This window comes from Sinohyriopsis cumingii, unplaced genomic scaffold (assembly GCF_028554795.1).
Source record: "Sinohyriopsis cumingii isolate HCF-2022 unplaced genomic scaffold, ASM2855479v2 utg000229l, whole genome shotgun sequence".
In the NCBI taxonomy this organism is placed as follows: Eukaryota; Metazoa; Mollusca; class Bivalvia; order Unionida; family Unionidae; genus Sinohyriopsis; species Sinohyriopsis cumingii.
In genome coordinates this window covers 4,552,650-4,567,029 of record NW_028315879.1, presented here as the reverse complement: position 1 = coordinate 4,567,029, position 14,380 = coordinate 4,552,650, and the positions used below count along the sequence as shown (strand labels likewise).

General features: G+C 37.6%; 1 protein-coding gene across 3 annotated transcripts in view; it reads left to right on the top strand.

Moving 5' to 3' along the window:
- The window catches only part of LOC149774468 (uncharacterized), a 149,127-nt gene that overhangs the window by 126,545 nt on the left and 8,202 nt on the right, over positions 1 to 14,380 (top strand). For all 3 annotated transcript variants that reach the window (XM_089945206.1, XM_089945208.1, XM_089945207.1), the window contains exons 3-5: positions 8,951 to 9,156; positions 10,704 to 10,857; positions 11,698 to 11,845. In XM_089945206.1, the coding sequence (XP_089801332.1) occupies positions 8,951 to 9,156; positions 10,704 to 10,857; positions 11,698 to 11,845 (508 nt within the window). The remainder of the gene's footprint in view (positions 1 to 8,950; positions 9,157 to 10,703; positions 10,858 to 11,697; positions 11,846 to 14,380) is intronic.

Here is a 14,380-nt window from a genome sequence, read left to right as displayed (position 1 = left end):
CCCAACCAACCAATATTATGGTTCTTTAGCCTTGAGAAGAAACGAGTCTTAGCACACCACATTTTAAACCATGTAATTCCACCAATGATAAAACCTTCAGAACTGACAGAACTTTCTTTTGAAGCTCAAGATTGTCCCTTTTACATTGTACAGTCAGAGACAGTGACTAAAGGATAAAACGATACTGTCTAAAGCAATCTACTCGAGATGACCCTTTCGTTTGAATTGTACTCCATTGTTTGACTTCAACCTAGTAAAGGCATAATAAATAACGGAGTGATACCTTAAGGGCCATTCCTTTCATCGAAACTATTTAGTATAGGTATAACTTATAGTACAAAAGATGCAAGTACAAACAGTTGAATGGAAATTTAAAAATATGATCGATGTTCGTATATACTGGTTTTGGCCTCACAAAATTTATCTTAAATTCATCTACGTACTAGTTGGTATTCGAACCATTTAGCGACAATTCTACATTATGTTTAACATCACAGCCAGTATGCAGTTATTCATGTTATGGACATCTTCACGGGGGTGGTCATATTATATTATTGTACAGAAAACTTTAATCTGGCTTTGCTGAGCGTTAAGACCAACCTAAATATATTGTGTGCTCATACAATGTACGCACTACGGATAAATCAAAGTGTTCTATACAGTATTGCTCGTGTATAATAACGTGCGTTTCTGTTGATAATCTACATCCAGATCTGTCGGCGCACCTTGCGCTTGTAGATCAAGAGCTGTATTATTGACCTGCAATAATGTATACAACAAACAGCGCAGACAATGACGTGCCGGTACAAAATATAATGACAGCCTTGGGACTGTGAAGTTCGCGTTGAGGATTACATTATTAGCGGATTAAACGGCACGTAAATTAAATGCACATACCGTACAGTTATCGCTTATACATCATCGGTCTTGCATGAAATTTGTCAAATTGTGGCGCTGAAATGGTTCAACAGATTATTGACGTCAGGATATTTGAAGATGATTGTGTATCATTCATAAAGTTATTCAGTATTCGATGACTCATCAATTTTATTCACAACAGGAATAAGGTTGCGCTTGATTGGGGAGGACAAAACATAAATATAAAAGGGATATCTCTCTGAGGTTAAATAAAATTAACGCTTACATTTTTGAATAAAATTCCAAATCTTTGAATCAGATGGATCTTCTTTTTTCCAGTCATATTTGGGACCGTTCCGGTGGTCTAGTGGTTAGTGCGTCCGCCCAGATGCGGGAGGTCGCAGGTTCGAACCCCGGTCGAGTCATACTAAAGACTTATAAAACTGGTACTAACAGCTGCCTCTCTAGGTACTTAGCATTAAGAGGTTAGTGTTAGGACTGGTCGGCCTGGTGTCAGGATAATGTGACTGGGTTGGAAATCGTGCTACATGTCTGCCCCAGTGCTAGACATCACTATAAACTGTTACACTACAGACACCGTTGTTGTTGTTATAGGGTTTAACGCCATTTTCAGCACAAGATAGGCTATACATGGCGACCAGTATTAATGGTGGAGGAAGAACCCGGGAAACCCCCGGAAAGAACCACCGACCCACGAGAAGCTACCGGCAAGCTTTCTCACATATCCACACTGGCCGAGCCGAGCCCGAGACTACAGACACCGTAGTGATATAAATGAAAAATTGTTAAAGCTACGTTAAAAGTTCTAATCACACACACACACACACACACACACACACACACACGCCTAAATAACCCCCGCCCTGCAGACTGTACCCAACCCAATGCTATTTTTAAAAAAATTAAAAACACTAAGAATATTAAATTATACAAAACTTTTATTCGTTTCATTCGTTAATTTAAAACTGCTAACCAGATTGTTGCGGGGGGGGGGGGGGGGAGGGGTCTCTATCATTGTCAAAAATGTGGGCAGTTTTCAGGGTACGTTTTGAGTTTCAGCGCTAGGAAATGTCAATTTACAGTGAAGGTGTAATTGCATTATGCGTACAAAGAAGCTAAAACACGCATTTTCTGTAAACAAGATTGCCAATTTCAAGTTTTTTAAAATACTTTTAACAAACAATTTATGGAAAGCTGCACAAAGTTACGGAACCATTCGGATCTTATCGAAGACGATGGACAATCATAATCCTGTGAACTAAACGTCTTCGTATGATGCCTAGTTGTTCCTAAATGAAAATGGCGCCGATCTGACGTCTAATATGGCTGACATGGCAGTCATCTTGAACAGGGTTGGTGTCACCCAGTGCGGTAACTCATGTTGTCACCCCCATGGATCCCCTTCTAGCACACAAATTCAAAATTGTTATAAACAGTCATGTGCGGTAAGTCATGGTGTCACCCAATGGACCTCCTTCCTGCACAATTCTTTTTATTTTTTATAGACAGTCATTTTGGTGTCAACCCCTCTGATGGTGTCAACCGGTACTGTCCGCACCTCCCACCCCCAGTGGTGTCACTGATCTTGAAAATGTTCTTATCACTACTCTTCATACACATATTCACCCCTATGGTAGTCATAAATGAATAATGATGCTGCTTGGACATTCATTATGGCTGCAACAGCCGCCATCTTCATATACTTTTGTAATCGCTACCCTTCCTGATTGGATAGTCTTATCAACATGGGGTTTCATCAGAAGACTTCCTATGATGTCTAGTCGGTTCTAAATGACAACAACACCGATCTGACCTCCAGTTAAGCTGCCAGAAAAGCCATATTGAATATTTTGTCATCGGTAATTATCCTGAATGGATCGATCGTCATATCAAAATGCAGTTTTCACTCAAAGTCTTTTTGTGATATCTAGTCGGTTCTAAACTAAAAGGGCTCCGATATGACGTCCACCAGAAGCCATCTTGATAATCTTGTTATCGCTACTGAGTTTCACAAAAAGACTTTGTATGATATGTTCTTGTCCCTGATCGAAAAAGTTGCCGATCTGACGTCCAACATGGCCGCTATTGCAGACATTTTGAAAATCTTGTTTTCGCTCCTCTTTCCTAATGGATGATCATATCAGTATAAATGTTCATTTTAGTAGTTGTAATGATGACTAGCTGGTTCTAAATAAAAATGATGCCAATCCAATATCCAATATGGCCGTCATGGCAGCCGTCTTCAAAATCTTTTATCACGACACTGCTTGAGGAGAGAGTCATATTGATGCGGGGTTTTCGCCAGAAGATATAGAGTCGAAATGCTTAATACTAACTTTACATATATTGAGACGTATGTACGATTGATTGTGCTATATCGGTTCATTGGTTGTTTGTTACCTCTTAGTCCGATGAATCAACCCCAAAATCTGTGTTGATACTGATGGACGGATATGTGGGTCTGACGTCACCTGTTCGTTAAAATGTGTATTTTTGCTGCATGCAAATCTTTCCGGAACAAACCTGCGTACACTTTAGACACATACCGGTAATTGGTAACAGTCATATCTAGCGCGAAATTCAAAATGGCCACAGGAAAGAGAGTTGTGCTATTCTACGTAGATTCACAAGTCACCAAAGATAGGATTTGCTCCAGAAATATAATAATCATGCCTTCAAAAGAACCCATCAGCCGACGATTGCTCCACAGCTTCGCAAAATACAGGTAAGTGTAAAACATGTACACCGATGTGTGCAGCAAAATTTTCTGCAGACTTTTTGCATGGTTTAATGAATAGGTGATATCAGCCCCTAAACCACCAATCAATATCATCATGGGTGAGGGGTTGATTTATCGGGCTAGTTATCCTTATACACGGTGCCCTCTACCATTCCTTCCATCGTCATTTTTTGCTCCTTAAGCAAATTGAAAGCAGTTATACAATTTGCTTAAAATGTATCACCAGTTTTCTTGAGAGAATAGGAAGCGAAAACATGTAGTGAAACCATTATTCCCATGTCTATGCTTAAAATTCGTCCTGGAACTTGTGATATATCATTCTTCTGTCTCCTACCACGCTACCTTGTAACCCGCTTGGTGGATTCACGCAAGTTTGTCCCATGGCCCCCGTAGTGAACCGTGTGTGAGAGCGATGCAGTTATTGGCCGCTGAGAGTGACCCAAAGGTCAAATGTCCAAAAAATGTCCATTACAGTGACATTTTCTAATATTTTCTGACCAAACGTCATATATAATGTCACGGTAGAAGCATCATACGTGTCACATAATTTGCAGTATGAACTCTCTCTGACAACTGTTGTGGAGTGGGGTATGTGTAGGGGAATATCGGAAAGTGGGATGCGGTTTCGTATTTGCAGTGAAAAAGACTGGGAAAAGTATCGGACGTGCCCATCTGTAAATTTGGATGGAGGGCACATGTGCGGCGGGGTTTTAAGTAATGCTATAATGGGATGGTCGCCACAGACCGCCCTAATAGAGTGACGCCTGATCAAAGGGCATATTCAGATTTATGAAGCAGTCTGACACAGTGCGGGGGTTTGCGATGTAGATTCATTGCAGTTGTTCTAGTTTTAACTTCAAATAAGCTAAATCCTTTAGGTTATATGGTGTTCTAATTCAATCTGATTAAAATCAGATCTTCGCTGTCGTACGTGAAGATCTGACGATAGCCGCTTATGGGCCATGTTGTGGTGACCTTTGAATTAGCCGGTGGAAATGCAGCTTTTACAAATCTGAAAGTGAATCAAATCGTTGGGTTCACTTTCATTCTCTTCATCAACACTGCTCAGTCTCTAAACGTGAAGATATAAGACTTCATTTAATTGGTTGATAAAATTAGCGATTATGGTAATAACGTAGGTTTCCAGAACATGACCTCTAAGCGGTCGCTGTTAGATCTTCATGTACAACAGTGGAGATCTGATTTTAATCAGTCATATTTTAAAAACTGTGTTGCAAATGTGATGCATTCTGTCCTACAATACTTCTGTATTTAACTGTATTGCAAGTGTAGTGTATTGTGTCCGGACCGTTCCGATGGCCTAGTGGTTAGAGCATCCGCCTCGGATGCGGGAGGTCGAGGGTTCGAACCCCCGCCGAGTCATACCAAAGACTTATAAACAATGGTACATATTATAAATAGGCGCAAAACATTAAGAGGTCAGAGTTAGGACTGGTCGGCGGGGTGTCAGGATAATGTGACTGGGTGGGGAACATCATATTACATGTCTGCGGCATGATGCCCCAGTAAGGGACATCATTTTAAGCTGCCACAATGTAGACATCATAGCGATATGACTGAAAAATTGTTTAAGTTACGTTTAAAAAACGTATCACACACACACGCACACACACACACACACACACACACAGTTATTTTCTTCTGATTCGTTATTTTTCCAGTTTACAAACTTACAATATTATATCCAGTTCATAACACAGGATTTCTCTCGATGTAAACATACATATTCGTGATGATAAACATGGGCCGAAGTAAACATACATATTCTTGATGATACACATGGTCAGCCAACAAGTATTTCAAATGCATTCGATTGATCCATGTACATATATTTGTCATCAAGACAGGATCGTCTTCACAAGGGTCGCATACAGATCACATTCATGTTGTTACATTCCAACATCATTCATTTCAAAAATAGGAAATAATAGGCTCGTGATGATTGATTGGGTTGCATTGCGTTGATTGACTTTGTAATTGGATCATGAACTAAAAATGTGGGCTTGGAAATACATATGCATACCAGGTTCATTTACAAGAAAGGTAAGGAAACCGTGTGAGCTTATGTAATGTTTCCATTGTTTTAAAAGATGTTTGTATATCTATTACCAAACTGTCTGCTTTGTATGTCGTCCAGCACAACAAAAATGTCTTCCTACATCGTTCTTAGATGAGACGATACAATCTGAGATACAGTTTGCGCTCATTTGCATACCTGTGCAACCATTTTAAAATTTTAATGTCACCTCCCTCACCCACCCTTTTCGGCAGTAGGGTACAAGTGGTAGCGAAAATGGGACGTGAAGAGGCATTCATTAATCTAGAGGTGTCAGGAGGCGAGGGTATACTACATTATGGGAGAATTTTATTCTCTCTCTCTCTCTCTCTCTCTCTCTCTCTCTCTGCATATCGGTCAGTTTCAAGCTGGACTTAGAAAACTGAGTCATTATGAATGATAAAACAGATATTCAAAATTGGAATATTTATAATGTCTGATTATTTTTGTTTCTGAAGTAAAGGTTTTACTTCAAGAACGAAATGGCCGTTGGAAAATAAATTAGCAAGCTTTCAGAGAATGATGAAATCGATACTAAACGTAGAAAATAGCGGAGATGTTTCGGTGTTAGCGAAGAAAATAAAAATAATAATGGATATCATATTCAGAATCCTCCGCCAGAGATGGGAAACCCGTGTGCATGTTGGATAGCTTTTGATATACAATCAACAATGGAACACAAAACACAGTGTCCTCAATTGCATCCACCCATACCTTGTGAACCACATAACGACATATGTACATTACACATCATCATATATTTCATTACGGGCGACTTGACTGAGATGGTGTTTTCTTTGCAGAAGTTTCATTTTTTTTAAAGAATGAACAGGCGAGAACTCTGTTTTTACTCAACCTGTGCTAATAATTCCATATAGATATCATAATGATTTTGACATGGTTCTATTTTCATTAGAGCTCTTTCGGGTGCGACCGAGTTCTTTACTATTTTCTGGCGATCTCACTCACTTTACACTGGCACTTCTTCGAAGTATTTCTTGGGGGTAGAAAAGACGCGCGGTATTCCGATTGTCCGGATATCATGGCAGGAGTTCCAGACTTGGAAATGGTATCAATTATGCGACCCGATGAGACATATTCTTTGCATAGTTCTTTAGTATTAACCTTATGTGAAAGATTTTGACCTATAATGTAATGCGATAAGGGACTGACCAGTTTATTTTGGGGGTGGGGTGCGGATGGATAGTGGCTGGGATTTTATTTTGAACCAAAAGTTTGTTGGTTTCTTTTATCTCTGTAAAATTTATTTGTGTCAACTAATTTAATGAATATAATAAGTTTTCATTTTATCAAATACAGATTAGAGAAAAATAAATATATTTTTCTTCTTAATAATGTTGTTTTCAAATAAATCCCATCTACCCCTGTCCCGGGAAAATGAAAAGGTTGGTCCCTAAACCGTTTATCTATATTTATCACCCTCTGCTTGAACTATCTGATAGTCCCATAATTCCAAATAAAGCATTTGTGTGCTAAACAAGGCAATTTAGTCTAAATACCTCTCTCTCTCTCTCTCTCTCTCTCTCTACTGATATTAAGCATGAAAAGGAACACACATCCACACAGCTTACAAAACATATACACGGGCACGCTATCTGTCCTTTAAATCCACATAATAATAATGATGATAATAATAATAATAATAATAATAATAATAATAGTAATAAAAATAATGGTAAATAATAATAATAATAATAATAATAATAATAACCATTATATACATATGCTAATAAAAAACCTCGTATATAAACAAAACCTAGCTGAAAAACTCATCTCTTAATATATATGAGAGAGAGAGAGAGAGAGAGAGAGACTATGTGTGTGTGTGGGTCTTATATATAAAACCCGTGTAACGTTCTACAACATCACGATGAGTCTTCGTTGATTCAGTAAACAATGATTTTGATCGACGAAAATTAATTATAAATGATGCATATCGCGGCAGACCATAGTATCCGGTTTATGAAACAAGCGGACGGGAAAATCATAGATGACAACCGTATCAAATTACATGCGCATTTCAGATCCTGGTATTATTCTGAGGAGAATATCCTCTCCTGGTGAAAACTAAGTTGATAACAATGCTAATGCTTTCCTGTGTAAGATATTATCTGATTGAACCCGTACTTGATACAATATCCTGCTTCAAACTCCGGAACCGCTCCGGTGGCCTAGTGGTTAGTGCGTCCGCCTCGAATGCGGGAGGTCGCAGGTTCAAGCCCCGGCCGAGTGATACCAAAGACTTAAAAAAGGGTATTAACCGCTGCCTCGCTTGGCGCTCAGCATTTAGAGTTTGTGTTAGGACTGGTCGGCCTGGTTTCAGGATATTGTGACTGGGTGGGACATAATGCTACATGTCTGCGGCATGATGCCGCAGTGCTAGACTTAACTATAAACTGTCACACTGCAGACATTGTATATTGATATGACTGAAAAATTGTTAAAAATATATTTAAAATAAATAAAAAACATACATGCCTCAAACTTGACAATTGAGCAAAAACACAAAAGACATACATCAAAATGAAAAAAGAACATGAAAATTGAAGTAAATTGATATCTCCCCCCCACAAGAAAAGTATTCATAAAAACGCAGACCTGCTACTACACGTTGCTAATGGAAGATGTGACAGAGACAAGCTTCGAACCATATTAAAACGTATTTTCAAAACTATCAGGCTCAGTGATACCATCTGATGTTTTTGTTGTTTTGTATTTGTTGTACAAAACAAATAAACAAAGATGTGGAACTGCTACCTTCATATTTTATGCCTGGATAGGACAATGAAAAGTCTTTTTTTGACTTTTGCGAACTATTTTTCATCTTAATCAAGTAAAAGAACGCAAATTGAGTAACGAAATGAGGTCTCTTTTCGGAATAGAAATTCTCATATTTTCGTGATAGGTTGGTGAGCGTACTTTTGATATATAGTGCAGTGACTAATAAAGTTATGTTCTTGTTCTTTGAAATACAAGTTAAATTGCATGTCATTTGTTCTCTTCTTTGTCCCCATTAAACTGTCATTTGTCTGTCGGAATATTTTATGCATGGATTTTATTGGAGAAATTGTTTTGATACTCTTCACCAGATTCACTCACATAGTGGGACATCATAAGACCGGCTTACAATGATGCGTCTTGATAGAGTGTTTAATTTGTTCTCCCTTTTATGAAGGAAAAGGCGGGTAATGTGTCATACTATGCAGTTCAGTGGGTCGTATCTTTATCCTCAGGGTTCCAGAGACATCAGAAGGTCGAGGTCGTTTTCCTCGGATAGGAAGAACATGGAAGGTGATCCAGCTGAAACGAATGGTACTCAGTCCGGTCTGCGCAAAAAGCACAAACCTTTGACTGTGAGAAAAATACCTGTTAGCGAACTTGAGAACCCGTCCACCTCAGGCTATTTGGAAAGAAGGATTTTCAACGGCCAGTGGATAAGGTAGAAGCCAGTTCTTTTCATAATTCTTCTAATTCTTGTTATTGTTTCAAGTTAGTGATGTTATATTTAAACTTATTATTTATTATTATTATTGTCTTTATTGTTTTCTCCTACTTCTTTCTGGCCTCTTGTTCTTCTTATTCTTGTTGTTCTTTTTGGAGCCTAGGGAGCTCAATTGGAAGAACGGTGAATTAGTACTCCACCGGTCGCTGGTTCGATAACTCCTCAGATCACCCTAGGTCAGCTGTCTTGCCATGACCTTGAGAAAGGCGTTTACCTCCAATTTTCTCAGAATGATATAACCAATAATGTGTCAAATACGCCGATAAAACAATAAAAAAATCATCATTATTATTAGTCTTCTTCGTTATTTTCTTCTTCTTCCTGTTGTTATTGATCATGTTATTATTTACTTATTGTTGTTGATTGTTGTACGTTGTCGATGATGAAGTTGACGTTGGCAATGATTATAGTGCCCGAGTGGAATTATTTTTCGTTCAGTGTTGATGCCCTTGTAGTCTTTGTTGTACTAGTTGTTGTTGTTGTTGTTATAGGGTTTAACGCCATTTTTCAGCACAGGATAGGCGATACATGGCGGCCAGTATTAATGGTGGAGGAAGAACCCGGGAAAACCCCGGAAAGAACCACCGACCCACGAGAAGCTACTGGCAAGCTTTCTCACATACCCACTTTAGCCGAATCCGAGACTCGAACCCACGCAGACAGATGTGAGATGGCAGTAATCCGTAACGGAGAGCGCTTTAGACCACTCGGCCACTCGGGGCCCCTTGTTGTACTAGTCATTGAAGCAACATCAGTGGTAGCAACAACAATAGTAGTAATAGTAGTAGTGGTATCAGTAGCAGAGGCAGTAGTAAGTATTATTATTATTAATAATAATATTATTATCATTATTATTAGTAGTAGTATTTCTTGTAATAGGATTATTATTATTAGTAATTGTAGGAGTAGTAGTAGTGATAGTACCAGCAGCAGCAGCGGCAGTAGTAGCATTATTATTATTATTATTATTATTATTATTAGTAGTAGTAGTAGTAGTAGTAGTAATAGTAGTGTTGTACATAAATTACATGTTGTGAACTAGCTTGAGATAAATGTTTATATGAGGAGACTGGATACAAAGAAGCCTTTAAAAGCCCGAGTCGTACAGACTTCCTAGCAATAGGTTAGTTTACAGACCTGTTACGCAAAGATAAGCGTTTGAGGTTAGATCGGCAAACTTCGTGGAACAACAAACGTAATTTACATGAGTGTAAAGCCCATTCACGAGAGGGATCTTTTTATCAGGATGGCATCCAAAGAGGGTCTGTAGGCATGCACATCTGTAAACACAATTATCATATCAGCCATGTCCTATTTTTAAAATTTCAGTTATATACTTGCAAAATGGCGGAAAAGTTATGCTAGTATTTTTTTTCCTCTCTATTTAATCAGTTATAAATGAACAATGAAGCAAAAAATATCACTAATCAACATCCTGGAAATGATCATGATTTAAAATTTATTATTATTATTATTATTATTAGGTATTGGTACGTCCTTTACGAGCAGACGCTGTACTCCTATCTCACTCCTGACGATAGTGTAACCGTTGACGTCATAGATCTACCAAACTACTCGGTAACGTCATTGGTCGATAAATTCAGAGGGAAAAGATTTGTTATACAGCTTTGGCATGAAGTAAGTATTAACACCTATATACCAAAGAGTGAAAACGGATCTCATGTTGCATGTTTTTTGATACATAATTATATGAAAGATTTATTTTCAATCATACCAAATATACGTAAATAAGTTAGTCTGTGATGAATGCCGCCAGTAAAATGCAATAGCGCCACCCCATACCCATCACACACACACACACACAGAGGATGAAACATGTTCGAACGCAACGACTCTAGGTGCAGTATAACTCTCTTTCTCTTTTTGCGTGCAGACGTTTTACTTTCAGCTATATGCAGGCAACGTTTTCTGTTTAGAAATGCAAGTACATTTGCTTGAAATTATAATTAGAAATAGACGCTCTGCGTATGTATGTATGTATGTATGTTCACCAGTTGTCAATTGAAATCATAAATAAAATGAACAACACTAGTTATGGTTTATTATAACATCTGTTATATTCAAGAAAGGATATAGCTCAAATCGGTGAATCATACTCCTGTGCTATTCGTTTAGACGGCGCTATTTACAACATGCATGTCATATTCAGAACTTTCTATTTGCTCTCTGAAATGGGAAAGAAAGAAAGAAATGACTGAAACGTCTAAGCTGCTTAAATTTTGACTTTTCTTTCTTTCTTTCTTTCTTTCTTTCCTTCTCAGACTCATATATTTATAACTGTGCTCACCCTTTCTTTCTTTCTTTCTTTCTTTCTTTCTTTCTTTCTTTCTTTCTTTCTTTCTTTCTTTCTTTCTCTCTTTCTTTCTTTCTTTCTTTCTCAGACTCATATATTTATAACTGTGCTCACCGTTTTCCTATAAATCAAGAATCTAAATGCTCCATTCAACTTTATTTCAGGTTTTCAGTACAGTCTACCTCTCTGCTGATACAAGGGAGATAATGACTGAGTGGTGTGAACACCTGGTTAACACCATGAGGATCTCTTCTGATTCAAAACTAAATGCTAGTGATGACGACGATCTGATAGAAGGATCCACGTGCTCAGGTAAGTCTCACACGATGCAGTGGCTTATAAATCACATAATCTGGATGACTAAGCAGATCAACTTTGAATGATGGTAAACATTTCAGACGCGAATTACTACAGAGAAACAAAACCCGGAAGCAAATTTAATAATTATCTAGCACCACCTGCAAATGTTTAGATGCCGTTGTTGAAAAGATTATAACTTGATTAGGACACGCTGTATGCTTTATTCCATAATTACTAGTAAAATGAAAATTACCTGAAAACTTAACTCTGAAAAGCTGGCATAGGAAGTGAATTGACATGCATACCAATAGGTATTCAAATTCACTGAACAGTTTTAAAAATATGACCGATAAGTTTCAAATATGCAAGTCGAAACTCTGGAGGATAGGAATTGCATTGGAATATATAGTTGTAGCTTCAATAGGTCATCCATTTCTATTTTGATGTCCAATATGTTTGAACTATTGAATACGAAAAGCGCAGAACAGCCAACCTAAGTAGCAGATATGTCGATGAATTGAGATGGCGATGATGCTCTTAGATCAACGTATTAAGGCTGTCAATTATCTACAGCGCACGTGTGAATCTATAGCTTTTAACAATGCCAGTTGCCGAGATAAATAACTATTTCGACTGATTCTTTATGTAAACTTTAAACTTTATCAAGGGATATTGCCAAGTTATTTAATTTAAGAACGAATTATATCCACATTAGATCCAAACTTCATCACATCTGCCGAAACATTGAGCCACTGTTTGCTTGACGCATAACTGGAATAGACGGAGCAAGGACATAGGATCGGACTATTATTGCTTTTCAGAACAGATAAGCTAACATATATAGCTACACTCTGTGAATCGGTCAAATTGTCAGTAGCAGTAAAGAAGGAGAAAACAATATCCCCTACAAGAGCGTTAAAAAGCAAACCTCAGCAAATGCCGTTTATCCTCTAATGTGAAGTCATCGCGGTCATCTTCGACACATTTGTTATGGTTATTTCTTCCGAACAGATAGTCGTCGCAACTTTTCTTTTCACTCAACGACCTCGTAGGATATGTAGTTGTCCTAAACGAAAACTGTACGGACCAAACCTGAAATATGGTTGCCATGGTAGCCATCTTTGAAATATAAGTATTGTTACTTTTCCTAAACATGCAGTAATTTAGATATTGGGCTTTTATTAAGAGAGTTACTTTAATATCTACTTGGTCCTAAATGGAAATGGTTTACATGATGGCTACAGCGACCAGTTTGCATATGTTGCCGTTCCTAATCCTCTTGAAGAGATGGTTTTGCGGACATAGAGTTTTCACTAAAAGACTTCTCGTCATATGGCAAAATCTCTTTACAGCTACTTCTTCTGACAGAATGGTTCTAATAACAGCTTCTTTAAAAATATATAATTGTTCCTAAAAGATTCCTCATCTCATTTCATAAATGGCAGCCTGACAGATATTCTGAAATTATTGATGTGGATACTTTTCCGGAACAGATGGTTATTTTGACATGGTTTTTGTTTGCACTAAAACACTATCAATAACTGGCTGGTTCTGAATTAAAATGTTTGTTTTCTCACATGCAAACTGCGGCCACAGTAACAATCTGGAAACCCATGGGATCTGTACACCTCGAGCCACAATGGTGGCATTGCCGTGGGACTTCCACTCAAAGGACTTCTTGCAAGATGTAATTGATTTGGAAGAATATTGGCATATATTTGAACACCAGCATAGTAAAGCCTTTGTGAATGATACTAAAATCAGATCTAACTGACCTTTTGGATAAGTCAAAGGTCAGTTTTTTTTAATGTTTTTTTTTTGTTCCACATTTGGGCTTAGAAACACATTGACTTTATATACGAAAAACAATTTTTTATCACGGATTTATTGAGTTGCACCACAATGTTCATGGATAGTCCACACTCTGAAACTGATTTGAAAGCCCAATGTTTTGACTGAGGGTTTTAGTTGCTCTGGCTCGTGATCATGATAATGTAAACAAGAATGAATGGATTTTTTTTTTATCAAATCAGGTTTAAGGATATATTTGAGGAACACATTTAATGACGGCAGTTTAATAACTTAAACAAAGTTAGCTGAATCAAAATTCAGGGCTATAATATATAATTTTATAATGCACTTACAGGCATCTGGCGATAAGTGAACGTAATATAAAACATTTGCAAAACGAATCATTATTTTGGGGTTTCTGTACAATGTCGGAGATGTTTCAGTATTTATCAGTTTAGAAAACAACAAACAAAAATAACAACAAAAAACACACAAAAAGAAACAGAAAAAATCAAAACATAAAATAGAAACAAAATAATAAAAAAAATAAAAAAATTAATAAATAGAACCGAAGGGATAGGAGAAACCGTGTTATCGTATAATGCTGGAGATTCTTTAAGGCCAACAGAAGGTCAATCTTCATTACCTTGAGGGTTCTCCAATAATACCGATTCAAAATTAGGTATATTTGACATCACACACTTGGGTATGTCACACGGCTTCAACAGGGAAAAAATTAGACACATTTTCACCTGA